This window comes from Rhinolophus sinicus, linkage group LG07, assembly GCF_036562045.2.
Source record: "Rhinolophus sinicus isolate RSC01 linkage group LG07, ASM3656204v1, whole genome shotgun sequence".
NCBI classification, from domain to species: domain Eukaryota; kingdom Metazoa; phylum Chordata; class Mammalia; order Chiroptera; family Rhinolophidae; genus Rhinolophus; species Rhinolophus sinicus.
The window spans coordinates 107009932-107025897 of record NC_133757.1 but is presented as its reverse complement, the minus strand read 5'-3'; the positions used below and the strand labels follow the sequence as shown (position 1 = coordinate 107025897).

General features: G+C 36.8%; 1 protein-coding gene across 1 annotated transcript in view; it reads right to left on the bottom strand.

Annotated features, from left to right (window-relative positions):
* The window catches only part of IQCM (IQ motif containing M), a 243171-nt gene extending 229006 nt beyond the window's left edge, over positions 1–14165 (bottom strand). Inside the window, exons 1-3 of the mRNA XM_074338725.1 lie at positions 14117–14165; positions 10178–10260; positions 7676–7943 (exon numbers count right to left, since the gene is read on the bottom strand). Of these exons, the coding sequence (XP_074194826.1) occupies positions 7676–7943; positions 10178–10260; positions 14117–14165 (400 nt within the window). The remainder of the gene's footprint in view (positions 1–7675; positions 7944–10177; positions 10261–14116) is intronic.
* Positions 14166–15966: the final 1801 nt, after the last annotated feature.

Sequence of the window (15966 nt, the reverse complement as noted above, 5' to 3'; positions counted from 1 at the left end):
AGTCACTTTTCCTGATAGGTTTCTCCAGTGCTTTCTAAACATGTAATTATTTGCAAGCATTATTAAAATTCATTATGCATTCATTTATATTTAAAGGAAAAGATTTGTGTTTTGGAAACCAATGAATACACATACACACACACACACACACACACACACAACTACTCCTTTCCAAACTAGTTAAGGAACAATCCAATACCAACTCTAAATGTATTTGCTTGACCTGAATACCATGAAATCTCATTGAGTTTAATTAAAATCTATTTTCCAATTGAAATAAATTGAAATGGGACCAAACATTTTTCATTCCAAAGGGAATCATAAGTAGATGAATACTACATATTATACGGTAACTATAAACTAATATTTAATATACATTATAAAAACGGATTTTTATATGTGATTTCCAGTCAACAGTTTTCATAAATTATTGGCAGCATGACAATGGAGGCTAGTTAAGCAGTACTATAGAATATCTGTATATTTGTATACACAAAGAGGAAATCATGTCATATTTTTCTGATTTTGCTTTATTAAGAAAAACATGGGTGTGTATTATATGCAAGCACAAAAAACATATTTACTAAAGATATTTGATATTATAATTGTTACAGTGTATTTTTAAAGTTGATATGCTTGGATCACATTCAAAGAATGTTTGGCCTCTTCTCACATAAAATGTTCAGCTTATGGAAGATAATACAACTGAATTTGTCAATGTAGCACGAGCCAAAGCTACATATACCACACACGCAAGACTCACTTTCTTTCTAATCTCACAATCTTTAATCAATTTCTGGAATTAATGCCACTGATATCTTAGATCATGCTTCCATTCATACTGAAGTGAATATTGGCAATATGTTTTAAAAATTGATCGAAGTCACAGACCTAATATACGTTCTCTGAGATAAGAACTTTGAGAAACAAATTACAATTTTAATACAAATATAAACTCTAAAAATCGACACTTCATAGCTGTGTCGTGGGACACACACAAAGGCTCCTAGTAAAACATCTCTGACTTCAACAGAGTCCATAGTAGGATTTTCAGGAGAACCACTATCCTCGCGGTCTAGATAAAACCTTCGCTCCTTTCTTACAATTCCCACCAACGACATCCTTGGCCTTGCGATTACAAACTGCTGAAGAGAACAATCCCGCCAAAAGACTACTATTAGAATGAATTACCCACCTTCTCTAAGAGACCCTCAAAATTAGTTTTCTCACTCTCTGCCGTTTACCTTAATCTCCATAGACCTTCAATCTTTCATAGTTTCTTGAATCACCTCTCCAAACTTTTCATTGCACCCAAAGAAACCCCAGATCTTTCATCAGCTAAATTGATATTCTAGGTTCTCTATATGTTCCCCCTACCTTCTTTGTTCTAACAATGCTTCTTTTCCTAAGGTCATAGCTTCTTCAGTAGCTCTCTCAAGGGGTAACTTTTCTTCCACCCCTCCGATACTCTAGGGCTAAAGATAAAGTCAATTTCTTCTTTTGAAATTTCTTCTTTTGATGCTTATTGACACTTCACAACAATTTATCTTTTCTCTTAAAAAAGGTGGGGTGGGGGGAGAAGAGGGAATTTTATTTTTCACCACAAACTTTCCATTCATAGTCCATGTGCTTTCACACTTTCCTAGATGATGATTATTTTACCCTCAAAACTCTAATACTTCCCACCCCATCCTCAAGTAAAGACCTCACTTCTAATTTCACTGAAAAAGTAGAAGCAGTGACACAACCTAATCTACCAAGTGGCCTGTGTCTGTGCCCATGACCTTGCCTTCTTCCTGGGACAATGGGTGAGCTCTCCCCTGCTCCTGTCTAAGGATTTTTTCCTCCTTAACTGAAGTATGAGTAATAAATTTCACACTCTCTTGGTTTCCCTCCTGACTGTTCATTTTGCCACCTCCTTTGCTGGGTACGCCTCTTCTTGTCCTCTAAATATCGGTAACCCCCAGGACTTAGTCTTGGATTTTTTTCCTCCACCTAAGCTAACTACTTAGATGATCTTATCTCAGTCTATGATTCTAAATGAAATCTCTACCTGGGCTGTACAGAGTGGCTGTATAATAGGTACTCACAAACTGTAGCTATTGAGCACATGAAATGCGGCTAGATCAATTTCTAAAATATACAGTGAATTTTGGAGACTTTGAGAAAAAAATGTAAACTATCTCATTAATTTCGATATTGATGAAATGACAATATTTTGGATTTATTAGGTTAAATATATCTATTGTTAAAATTAATTTTACCTGTTTCTTTTTACCTTTTTCATGTGGCCCTTAGACAGTTTTCAGTGACCACATCGGTGGCTCATATTGTATTGCTATGGGACTTATTACTCTGTACACTGATGACTGCAACCTTTCCTCTGAGCTCCCACGTATATAACAGACTAGCTATTAGACATTTTTTATTTCTATGTATAATAGGCACCTCACACATATTGTGCCCAACTCTCAAGCCTGGGCTTCTGCCCATTCAAAACTGTATCTCCCTCTCTTCCCATCTTCAAGAGTGGCAATTTTTATCTACCAGTTCATCAGGTCTAAAGCCTAAGAATCACCTTTGCCATTTCCTTTCCCTCACACGTCACACCCAATCTTTCAGCAAGTACTGACAACTGGCCATCAAAATATTTTGAAGGGATTATTGTAAGGAAGTGAGCACAGGGAAGAGGAATGAATGATGGAGAAATAACAAAAGAAAAAGGGACAGTTAATGTAAGAATCCTTTGGGTGTTGATCATCTTAACTGTTTGAGACCTTCTGAGAAGCTTTATCCACTATAACTGAGACCCTTCTGCCGAGGTAAAGAAAGGAAGAAATATTTATCCATCGGCTCTCATCCTCCCTTCCTGGTGGCTCACGTGTCAAGCTCATTCCTGTGGGCGTCCCAAACCAGGAAGGAGATGGGGAAGCCTAGAGCAAGAACTAGTCACCACAGCAGTAGCTGAAGTAAAAAGTGAGGCTGAGAAGATTTCTAGTGGTGCATGAAAGGTGTTTGCCACAATGCTCAGGAAAGCCGATTGTGTGTCTTTCTTCCCAACTTCCATAGTCAGTAATGTCATGTTGGTGACTTGAAATTGGCTACATCAGGATAATTACATGGAAATTTGCAGAAGCTATAAATAAGGCTTCTTCCTACCACCCACCATAGGTAGTTGTTAAACATTGGTAGTAGCACACCACTGACTATAAGTTTCTGTATTTCACACAGCCACAGCTCAACCCTCTCCCGCTCCTTCTCAGAACTGCAGCCACAGAAGTTCTTTTTGCACTTCTTTGAAAGCACTTCTGTGCTTACCTCACTTAGGCCATTGAAAATGGTTTCCCCCTGGCCTAGAACTCCTATAATTCCTAGCAGAAATTACCCCTAGTCTGTTTGTCTGAGTGATTTTTCCTCATTTGTTATATGTTATGTCAAATGTCATATCCTCTAGGAAGTCTTTCCTGAATCCTAGTCCAGGTCCAATTCATTTGTCATATAGCTCAATCGGTATATAAGTGATTACTTAATGGGTATCCGTTTCTCCAGCTAGACTACAAGTTCCATGAGGGAGCAAGTCATGGACGTGTTTTCTTACTCTTGTATTCCTCATACCAAGTTTTATATATTTACTGAAAAGTCTGAACAAAAGTTTTTGAATCAACAGACACTGAAAACATTTTTACCACTCTCCCATGGGTGAAACTGAAATTGTTTTAAGAGTATTGAAAGAGTCCTCATAGTTGAAAATGTGGAAAGCTACGCTGGGAGGAAAAAACAAGACATTTTTATGGATGTGTATCACTACCAACTATAATCCATTGAGCCAAATCTCAGTCACACAGTCCCACCTAATGACAAGGTGACACGAGAAATGTATTTTAGCCAAGTACCCAGGAAGAAAAATATATAATATGTTTGATGAGCATCTAGATAGTCTAAGCCACAGTCTCCCCTTTCTGGACACCATATCCTTTCATTCTTATTCCCTGACAGAACGTTCTTCCTCTCCCCAAAAAAAGAAAACCCAAAGTTTCACCAAAGCATCCAGCTCAGAGTCCAGATTCTCTGTCTGTAATCACCTCCCTCAGGTTCAGATGTGGCTCCTTCTGGTCCAGCAATAACATGTACCAAATAAAAAAGAAATTTTCTCAACCTTTCCCTCAGATGTGGCTCCTTCTGGTCCAGCAACAACATGTACCAAAAAAAATTTTTTTTAATTATCTCAACCTTTCCCTCAAAGCACACAACATCCAGTAGTGGAGAAGGTATAGGGTAACCTCGGTGTAAACTCCATCAGTAAAAAGGGAAAAGAGAAGACACAGAGCAATCACTAGACCAAAGAAGCTACTGAATCCTGCTGGAGTCACTGAGAAGCACCCTAATCTGGAGGTGAAGTTGTTTGAGTAGATAAAGATTCTTTTCCGAGAGAAATTCTATTTTACTTTTAATTTTTTTAGTGGCTTATGGACCCATTCTCTGGGAAGTATTTTCTTGCTCCTTGGCTGTGTCTTGCTATTATCCTCCTGGGGACTGAATAGCTTTTCTGGTCCACTTCCTGATCAAGCCAGGTTATTTTACATGCAATTAAATCAAGGTCCGTGATTACTTTGGCAATGGAACTCTCTAAAATACTATTTGGTAGATTTTAAAATCTATTTTCTTCCAATTAATTCAACATGCCAATATAGTTCACGCCAAAGTTCTTTTTACACATAATTTTTAAGTCTCCTTTGCATCTTTACTTCTTTACCCCTTGCTTTAGTCTCTCAATGGTAATTGTTCTGAGGTTATCTAAGATAATGGGCTGGGTTGAGAAAGACATATCCTTAACCTGGATTTTGTTACAATGTTAAGTCCTAGTAGACATTTATTCAAAAGCAAGGACCAAATACCTGGTATCTTTCCATGTTCTTTCATTTCTGCTTTAAAACGGCCAATACTTTTCTTAGTTCATCCTTTCATATAATAATTTCCCAAAGGCAGACAAAAACCACCAACATATTTTAATAATGCTGTTTCAGAACTTCTTCACCCAGAGCTACATACAAAGCTCAGTAGGCACATGCTCTGGATTCCAACTTATTGCTGGTGGCAGTTTTATCATTACATAAGATGAATCTCTCCAACCCTTTTATTTCCTATGTTTCTATGCTGCCACTTAGTACAAATTACTAAGCCGGGGAATCCCACAGCTCTTCCCTATGACTTATGCACCATCTTCTTGTTGACCAAATGAAGATAACTTCTCAAATAACTCTAAAATCTCTCCTTTCAACACTATCGCCAGTGCCTCTACCTTAATTCACGTCATCCTTTCTCATGTGAATTACTGTCTCCTCATTGGTCTCTGTGTCTCCAAAATTCATCACATCTCGTCTCTGCTGCTAGTAAATGTTCTACAATGCAAATGAGATCATGCCAACATTTTTTTAAAAAACATCTAGATGTTTCCCATTACTTTTAGGAAAAATTCAATGTTCTTCAGTATCAAGACATCTCTAATTACTTTGTAATCCACATATTAAAGTTATGTAAAATAATTTTAGTTCCTTCAAGTATACCACAATCACTTTCCCAGATATCCAAAATCATGAAGATGCGAGGCTGTCTACTTCTCTATCTTGGGTTAACCCTTATTCATCCTTTGAAATTTACCAAAGACTAAATCTCCTGAGAAACCATTCCTAAATCTGGATTAGGTGGTCTTCCTATTGATTTCAAAGCAGTAGTTTATTTTCGTTAGAGTGCTATCACACTCTATTGTAATTGTCTATCCTCTTCCTCCAACCACACACAAATTACATGTACAATTTGGACTTTTTGAGGACAAGTAACATATATTCTGTCTCTACATATCTCACATAATAAATAAGTGCTGACTGAACAAATTCATGAACCCCACAATTTCAGAATGGCAATGATCCCCAACATCAATCTTCAAAATTCACCTACCTCTCTCTTAAGGGCCAGATCTCCATTTCCAACCTCCTAACGGCTATCTCCATATACATGTCTACTTAACAGTTCTGAAACTAAATTCATTATTTTCCCCATCCATTTCTCTACCTGCCCAAAATTTGCTTCTCCCTCTGCATTCCTATCTCAACTTAATGATATCTGTTCAGTTTTCCAATCTAGAAAGCTTAATATCATTCTTTAGGAATTCTGTGATCCAATGAATTGGGGATAGCCAGGTTTAAAACAGTAGACAGATTTCTTTTCTGCAGTATTTCTCAAACCTTTCAATATACTAGTGCTCAATATGAATCTCCAAGAAGTGAATGCATTTTTTTCAAACTTATCTAACCAGAGAAGCCTTTTGTCAAGGTGAATCACTCAGGACTAGTGTTCTGAAGACTGCTACACTTTGAGAACTGCCACTGTAACATCCCTCCTCCACACCTCAGGCTTTACAATGGCCTTAATTTAGGCCCCTGCCATCTCTTACATGGACCATCTCCTTCCTGGAAAGTCTCCTACTTACCTCTCTGCTACCATTCTCTCCACAGCCTCTGCTGCCAGTTTTATTTCTCTAGCAGAAAGATATGGTCATACCTCACCCTTTCCCCACCCCCCCGATTCAAAATCACCATAGGCTTTCCATTACACGTAAATTCAAACCCTAGGCCTCATGTTATATTCACTTCAAAATCTAGCTGCACCCATCTTCCCAACTTCATTTCTTACCACAGCTCTCCCTCCAAAATATATCATGTTCTTTCATCCTTCAGGGCTTCAATACTTTGCTACCACTGCTCAAAATGGCCACTCCTGTTCCCACCCACCTCTAACAAACTTCTTGTTAAAGCTAATTTCTAATAAGATCTCTTCTGAGAAGTTTTTGTTCCATTATTTGGTTGGTTACTTCTCGGTGCTTCCATAATGCTTTGCACTCACCTCTATTACAGCCATCATGCATTGTATGATAAGAAACTATCCAGGTATTTATCCCCACCATTGCTCTCTGAGTCTTTTAAGCTTTGTTTCTCCAACTCCTAACTTTGTGCATGGCACAGAGAAGTCATTGAATGAAAACAATTCAAATGAGTGAACAACATAATAAGCAGTAACAAAAGAGGATACATGTAGATGAAGTTATGAAAGCTATTAGAAGAAATGCGTTCTAAGAGGTCATTTATTTCAGCCATTAGTCTCAGGAAAACAATATCACTTTGCTTACATAGACCTCCAGTTTCCACCTCACCAAATTCCTGATAGAGAATAAACCTTTACTGCAGTTTGTCTTAAAGGAAAACTCTATAGCTCCCCAAAATCCTTTTAGGGTTTTGGGGGAACACTCACAAATAGCTTGGCTACCTTACCTACCCTACTCAACAGTGGAACCCAGAGCAGTAAGCCTCTGATTGCTCTAGTAACGATGAACTAAACCATCTCTGAGGACTTGTACCAGGAGGGATATCACTCTGTTGGAAGGCGTGGCTAACCAGTTTTGTTCCTTTAAATTCCTCTTTCCCATTAGCTTGTTCTATTCTCAATTTCCAGTGGCCCCCAGAGGTCAGCAGTTCTTTTAATTATGACTCCCTACCTTTCATTGCTAAAATTTTAAATTTGAGGTTTTTGTCTGAACAAACAGGTTCCATTACAGGCACACCAGAAGCAAACAGTTTTTCCTATTGCTTTGCTGAACTCCTTTGCTCCACTAAAAACTTACCTTTTGCAATTAGATCTATAGTTCCCTTGAATTTTTCTTTTACATTAAAAATGTGTGGCTCCTTGAAAGCAGTTCGTTGTGGGGGGTCCTCAGAATGTGCTCTTTTGGAAACATCTTTGGGAAAACAAATACTTTTGTGTGCTGTCTGAAATTCTTGGATCCCATCAAGTGTTTCCTTTTGTTCAATCTCCAGAGATATAAATTTGCCAGATTTCGGTTTTTGGTGTTTATTTCTAAAAACATTTATAGAAGTACCTTGAACTTTGTTCTACGAATAAAACAAAATTAAATTTAATTAAATTTAATTGTCACATTAACTGTATAATTAAATTATATAGAAAATTTCATTAATGAGTTAATAAAATTATATCCAATAAATACATTTTACAAAGTACCTTACTATATAAGACATTTATATAAAGCACATGACAGTACTCAAATAAAGCAGATGTTATCTATATAATTCTCAAAAAGCCCTTTAAAACCATTACGATTATATTCCGTTTCAGAAAAAAATGTAAATTTTTAAATTTAAAGTGTAATTTTCTCCTCAAATGTGATATTCCCAGATACAGCTTTAAAGTCTATTACAAAATAGAAATTTCCAAATAAACATATAAGAATTTAATTAATTTCCACTACCTTTTAAGAATTTTCAAATGTCCATAACATGCTAACGCTCCCAAAACTCTTTTTCTGTTGAACCATAAACAACTGCTTATACATGGAGGTAGGGTCTCAAGAAAAAGATATTGATGATCAGATATGTATTTTAGATCATTTCAATCACTTAATTCCTTCTTAATTTTGATTACCTTGAGCAATAGAAAAATAATATAGTCCCAGGTCTCTGACAGGTAGTTATCCAAACAATTATGCTTGTTTTAGTCTAGTCATTCTCTAGTCCATAAACAGAACTATTACTTCCTTCCCTCTCCCAACCAAAAAAAAATTAGACAAATTCAAATTGCTGCCAACTCAAGATATCAATAAGGAGGTTTTAGCATGCTAGCATTAGGTTTTTCCAAGCAATCTAAGACAGATTATGTTGTTATTATTGGATTAGATTTTAAACATAGGTCAAGATTCTAAGCCACATCTGTCTCACTCTAAAGACTGTGAGGTTCACATCCCATGTGTTTACCATGTTTCCCTGAAAATAAGACCGAGCCAGACAATCAGCTCTAATGCATCTTTTGGAGCAAAAATTAATATAAAACCTGGTCTTATTTTACTATAAGACTCAGTATAGTATAATATAATATAATATAATATAATATAATATAATATAATATAATATAATATAATATAATATAACACCAGGTCTTATATTAATTTTTGCTCCAAAAGACGCATTAGGACTGATTGTCTGTCTAAATCTTATTTTCGGTGAAACAGGGTACTAGTGAAATCAATATAATTTAAAAGTATTTTTTGGTTAGAGGAAAAAATTAATTAAGCAATGCTAACAGTGTTGATTATAAAAATAAAACCACCTATGGCCAGTCTCAGCAGAGAGGACCATTCAAAAGAAACATTTACAGGGGGGCCAGTTAGCTCAGTTGGTTAGAGCGTGGCACTAATAACACCAAGTTTGCTGGCTCAATCCCCACATGGGCCACTGTGAGCTGCGCCCTCCTTAAAAAATAAATAAATAAATAAAAAGCACATAAATCATAATCCCTCTTACCCCCATAGTAAGCACTGAAAAATATTTCAAATCTTTATTTTAAATTGTGTGTTTTTTTTAAGTATCCAAAGGAAATAGGATAGTGTGGCACAGAGTAAACCATCCTAAGATCCCCTTCCCTTACCTGTCTTCCCCAAGTCCCCTTTGTTATAATAACTGCTGCTCCCCCAAATTTCCCATCACCTCTATAGACGCTTTCCTCCAAAATTTCACCCTGTGCCGACACACCTGTCTCTTTGCTGTTCTTTGCCTTTCACTCCTTCTTCTCTCACCTTCCAAATCTGTGCCATTCAGCAAATATTTATTGGGCCAGGCACAGTGCTTGTTGCTAAAGATACAACATTCAGAAAATACAGTTTCTGCCCCCAAGGAGCTACCAGACTGGTAAGCAGTTCTAATACCAAGTGGTGTGGGAAAAGATACTGGTAAGCATATGTCATGCTGGAGACATAGAGGAGACATCTCACAGCAGATTTTCTAGTTTAGCTTGGCCTAACGGTCTTTAAAAAGAGAATTGATTTAAGATACTTAATCCAAATATTTCTGTTATAATTAATTAAAAGAAAACATTAAAAATTATATCAAACTTGCAAATTAAACATATATGTATAATTAAATAATCTGTATAGCCGAAAAATCTTATTTTTAAATGCAATCTGAAATCAGTTCTTATAGCTAGTAAGGATTTTATTTTCTCTATATTCTATTCAAAATCTATTAGGGTTCATGCAATCATTTGGAACAATCATTGTAGTATACATAAATAGTTATTAGTTTCCTGAAAAATATCATGTTAAATGCAAAGCATTAACCTCATTTATTTTCTTATAATGTTGGGCAATGAGAGTTTCTGCTTCTTGAAAAAAATCTTGCTTTGTGTTCTCTAATATAGGACCTAAAATAGAAACAGAGAAACATTTTTTAAACGTAGTTAATGTACTTTCTTAATCAAAAATATTAAAACTATGAAATTAAAATTTGAGGGCAGTTATGAACCTTTTAAGACATTATAAAAAGTGAATTTTATATGTGAACGGTTATAAGTAGCTACAAAATAAGTTAATGTAATGCTCCTTTGATGTGATATTTTGTTTTAAAAATAATTGGCTTACAATGGGCAGATTGATATAGATTATCCTAAATTATTAAAGTCAAGGGAAACAAAAGAAAACACACATAATTGAAATCTTAGTTCTGAAAATGCTTTAAATGCCACTGTACAGAAGACACAACATGATTTGGGCACCAAAATTATTAACAAGTCTATCTGTGTTTTCTATACTTGATGACTAATTCATATAGCTGCACATTTCTTCAGGAATTTTTTACCTGACAACATGTTTATAAAACTGCAACTGCAAAATGAAACTCAATAGGCTTATTAAATAGGAACAACATTGAAATAAAAAATATGCACACCTACAAATGGGTAATATAATCAGGATAACTCATCTCACTTATATTTTACTAAGATTTTTAACTTATTCTTTCAATCCAAAGTTGTGTTTAGAATTCTACAGCACATACATAAAATACATCATTCTCATTTAGTCTTGCCTATGATTTCCTCCTAATGTATTTCCTTTGTTATTAGCTGATTCTGACATTAATATGTGTTTCTTGGCTTCCTCCTCTTAATCTGGACTCTGTAAAATTAAAATATATTACCTATTCAAATTAGCTTTTCAGTCTGGCCAGTGCGCTCCCCATTTCTATAACTCTACCTCCTTTAGTACTCTTAGGATCAAGATTTTCTCTCTTTTTTTCACCCACTGAAATTTTAAGCAATTAAAAACTCCATCTTTATGCAAATCGAAACCATAATAAGTACTGTCTTAGTCCATGTGGGCTGCTATAACAAAATACCACAGACTGGGTAGCTTCTAAACAACAGAAGTGTATTTCTCACAGCTCAGGGTGCTGGAAGTCTGAGATCAGGGTGCCAGCATGGTCAGGTGAGGACCCTCTTCTGGGTTGCAGACTTCAGTTGTACCTCCACGTGGTGGAAGGAACTAGGGAGGTTTGCAGGGCCTTTTTTATAAGAGCGCTAATCTCATCATGAGGGCCCCACCCTTGTGACGACCCAAAGGCCCTTGCCTCCTAATGTCATTACCTTTGGGGGTTAGAATTTCAACATACAACTTTGGGGGAACACAAACATTCAGACAATAGCAGATACAACCACAGACCCACCAGAATAGTCAAAACTAAAGAACCTAATAATAGACAATGTTGATGAGGCTGTGGAGCTACTACCGGAACCCTCATGTATCATCAGTGGAAATGTGAAATAGGATAATCAGTTTGGAAAAGAGAGGACAATTTCTTATAAAAGCCATAAGATGCACTGTCCTCATATGGAAGAGACAGGAATTCAGGAATTAAGATTGTTTCATCAAGTTTCAACTAAAATCTAAATCAACTTTGAGGGAGTTTCTAATCTGACCACTAACATCCTGGAGAAAAGGTAGTGAGCTATTCCAAGGGGTGACTCCTCAACTCATCCTTCTTTTCCTCCTTTCTTTTGACTAATAAAACATCCCTTATAATTACAATATTGCTGTGTATCAGACACATGACAATCAATATAATGTATTAATATAGGAAGTAATTATCACTAGTTTTTGGTAAAAATGCAGCCTTATAAAAATCATCCCACATCATTCCAGATAAGACGTTAGAGATGATCTAGCCTTCATTTACAGCAAAGCTCTGAGTTCAAGGGCCCAAGGGCCTTCTAAAGTCACACAGCCATGCTGGGAGTCCACCGAGATGCTGGTCTCCTAAATTACTTACTGCTTTTTTCTACCCATCTGCTTCTTTTCCTGATGCCATGCACTCCCTATGAGTGCTGGAAATTACTGTGATGTTTGGTTGCTTACCCTAGTAAAATATTTGCATTTCACCAACACTTTCTATAGACTAAATATATATGTCCCCCTAAAATTCATATGTTGAAACCTAATGCCCAAAGTGATAACATTGAGAAGTAGGGCTTTTTGGGAGGTGATTAAGTCATGAAGGTAGAGCCCTCCTGATTGGGATTAGTGCCCTTATAAAGTAGACCCCAGAGACCTAGGTAGTCTCTTCCACCAATGTGAGCCAACAGTGAGAAGACATTCATCAATGAGGAAGCAGGTCCTCACCAGACACCGAATCATTGGCACCACGATCTTTGACTTCCAAATCTCCAGAATCATGAGAAATAAATGTCTGTTCTTTATAAACCATCAGATTATATTTTGTTATAGCCACCTGAACGGACTAAGACACTTTCATTTTAAACCAGCAATCCTGCACCCTTGTTGTAATCCAACATGCTGATTGAGCTGTTCTCATTTTCCCCTCCATAACTGAAAATTCACTTTTGACAGAGGAGTTCAATTCCCAAGGTAGCATTTTCTTCCTTGCTAGGCTCTTGCTGACCAGTGTGTCTGATTTTCTCCATTCCCACAGCCACTTGCCAGCTGTGAACTGCGGAGGAGCTGGTGTACACTCTGGCAACACTAATGGTCTTGGAGCTGGCAAGTCCATTCCAATTCATCTATAAGATACATGCTGCCACAGGAGACCCATACAGTCAGGAGATAAGGTTCTTGAACAAAACAAAGCCTGGAATTGTATTAAAGGGGCAAAGAAAGGCAGACACCACTAGAAGAGAGCAATTCCACATAGCCCTGAAATGGCTCCACTGAAGGCATGTCGACACATGGACTCCAGGTCAGCTGTCCTCAGCCTTCATTGGCATTTAAGGTGCTGAGACACCATTCTGATTTTCTCCCATAACTAAAAATCCATCTTTGGAAAAAAGAGTTAAATTCTCAAAGTAGCACAAAATAATTCATATCTCAATGCCTTAGAAAAGGCAAAGCTAGAGTCTGTTCTTAATTTTTATAATTTCTAAGGATATGTATTATTCACAAGTGAGCATATAGAATGACTTCTAAGAGCTCTCATTCTTGAGTCACACTATTTTTATCTTGAGTTCCAATTTGCTCATAATCCTTATTTTATTATTGTAAACCTTCATTTTCTCAATTGTAAAATGAGGATAATAATGATAATATATCTCACACACAGGTGTGGTGAGGATGAAATTGGACTTGGTTACAAAGCACTTAGCACAGCACCTACCATATACGTAACAAGCTTTCAATAAATGTGAGCAATTATTAATACTGTAGTTATTGTTATATTACTATCATTGGGCTAACAGTGTTTGTGTAATTAATTTTATTACTCAAACCTCATTTCTTTAATAGTGTAAATAAACATGTCAACTGTCTAAATTAGTTTGAATGAATCTGGTTTTATTATAGTTCTTCTTAACCAAAACTAATCAATTAATATGTTTGCAAATAATAAAATCTCTTCATACTTTGGATTTGTTCAAATTACTAAACCCTAAAAAAGGCAATAAAAAGTCATTATAAGCAATAACAAATATTTTATGATAAAGTTCATGAAAAGGTTGAAATAGTCATATTAAACTTATCTAACACATGTGTGCAAACATTAGCATATCCTTGGGAAAAGAAAATGCATCTCGATTGACGTCATCAAAATAGTAGCGTGAGGTGAGCCTCTGTAAATCTCCCCTAGAATTTACAACTAATCGAACAACAATAACTCCACAAAGGACTCCCTGCACAGCAGACAGGCAAAACGAAGAGGCCCACTACTGAATTCACCTAAAGGTGGGTGAATCGCACAAGCCGGGGAGGAGGGAAGGGAGAAGTGCGGAGACAGACCTGCAGGCGCAGAATGCAGATCTCGCTCAGTGCTCCGAGCTTGCTGCATCCCGGAACTACCGCAGCTGTGGGAGACAAAAGAACTCGGACTGCTAGGGCTCTGCTTATGGCCCACAGGGCTGAGGGGGCAGCTTATAACACAGGTGAACCCAACACTCACAGCAGAGACCTCGGAGAAAAGACTGAGGCAAGAAGGCTGAAAACGGTGGTTTAAGCCCTCACTGCCAAGCAGAGAACGGAAGCCTTAGGCACTGAGACTAGCCACCCCCTCCCTACCCTCCCAGAGTATGCCCCGCCCCCACCTGCCCAGTGCTAGAAATGGAGAAAATAAAACATTCTACCAACAAGTACTGGAAAACAAAAGAAAGACCTCTTCTTATCAACCTGTTACAGAAGCCACTCCTGTAGATGTCTAGGAAGAGAAATAATAAATCAGTAATTGCCATGAATAACCAAGGCAACAAGACAGCTCAGAAAGAAAGTGAAAAGTCTCCAGAAAAGGAAATTAACAATATGGAAATATGTGACTTAAATGACAGAGAATTCAAGATTGCAGTTCTGAAAAAACTCAACGAGATGCAAGAAAACACAGATAGGCAGTTAAATGAACTCAGAAATACAATCAAAGAACAGCATGAGCATTTTACAAAAGAGATTGAAATTTTAAAAAAGAACCAAACAGAATTTCTGGAGATTAAGAACTCAATAGAAGAAATTAAGAATGAAATAACCAGCTTAGGTAGTAGAGTTGACCAGATGGAGGAAAGAATCAGTGACATCGAAGATAGAAACCTGGAAATTACACAGATGGAAGAAGAAAGAGACTTGAGACTTAAAAGAAATGAAAGAACTCTACAAGAACTTTCTGACTCCATCAGAAAGAGCAATATAAGAATAATGGGCATACCAGAAGGAGAAGAAAGAGAGAAGGGAACAGAGAATATATTCAAACAAATTGTTGATGAGAACTTCCCAAACTTGTGGACAGAAATGGATCCTTGAATCCAAGAAGCAAATAGAACACCTAATTACCTCAATCCCAACAGGCCTTCTCCAAGGCACATTGTATTGAAGCTGTCTAAAATCAATGACAAAGAAAGAATCCTCAAGGCAGCCAGGGAAAAGAAGACGGTAACTTACAAAGGAAAGCCCATTAGATTATCATCAGATTTTTCAGTAGAAACTCTACAAGCCAGGAGGGAGTGGAACCAAATATTCAAACTATTGAAAGAGAGAAATTATGAGCCAAGAATAATATATCCAGCAAAGATATCCTTTAGATATGAAGGAGGAATAAAGACCTTTCCAGACATACAGAAGCTGAAGGAATTTTCTAATACACGACCTGCACTACAAGAAATACTAAAGGAGGCTATTCGGCCACCATCAACAGGGACAATTTGTGGCAACCAAAACATAAAAGGGGGACAGTAAAGGCCTGAACTGGAATATGGGAATGGAGAAAGTAAGCGTGCTGAAGAAAATGGAATACTCTAAATATCAAACTTTCTTACATAAACTTAAGGGTAACCACTCAAAAAAAATCCAGAACTGAAATATATACTGTAATAAAACAAGAAACAGAGGGAAACATCATAGAATACCACCACACAGAAATAATAGACAACAACAAAAAGGTAAAGAAACAATGGAGACACAGCCTTACCAGAAAACTAAAGATAGAATGACAGGAAATCCTCACATATCAATAATCACCCTAAATGTAAATGGACTGAACTCACCAATAAAAAGGCACAGAGTAGCAGATTGGATCAAAAAACTAAACCCAACCATATGCTGTCTCCAAGAGACACATCTCAGCTACAAGGACAAGCATAGACTCAAAGTGA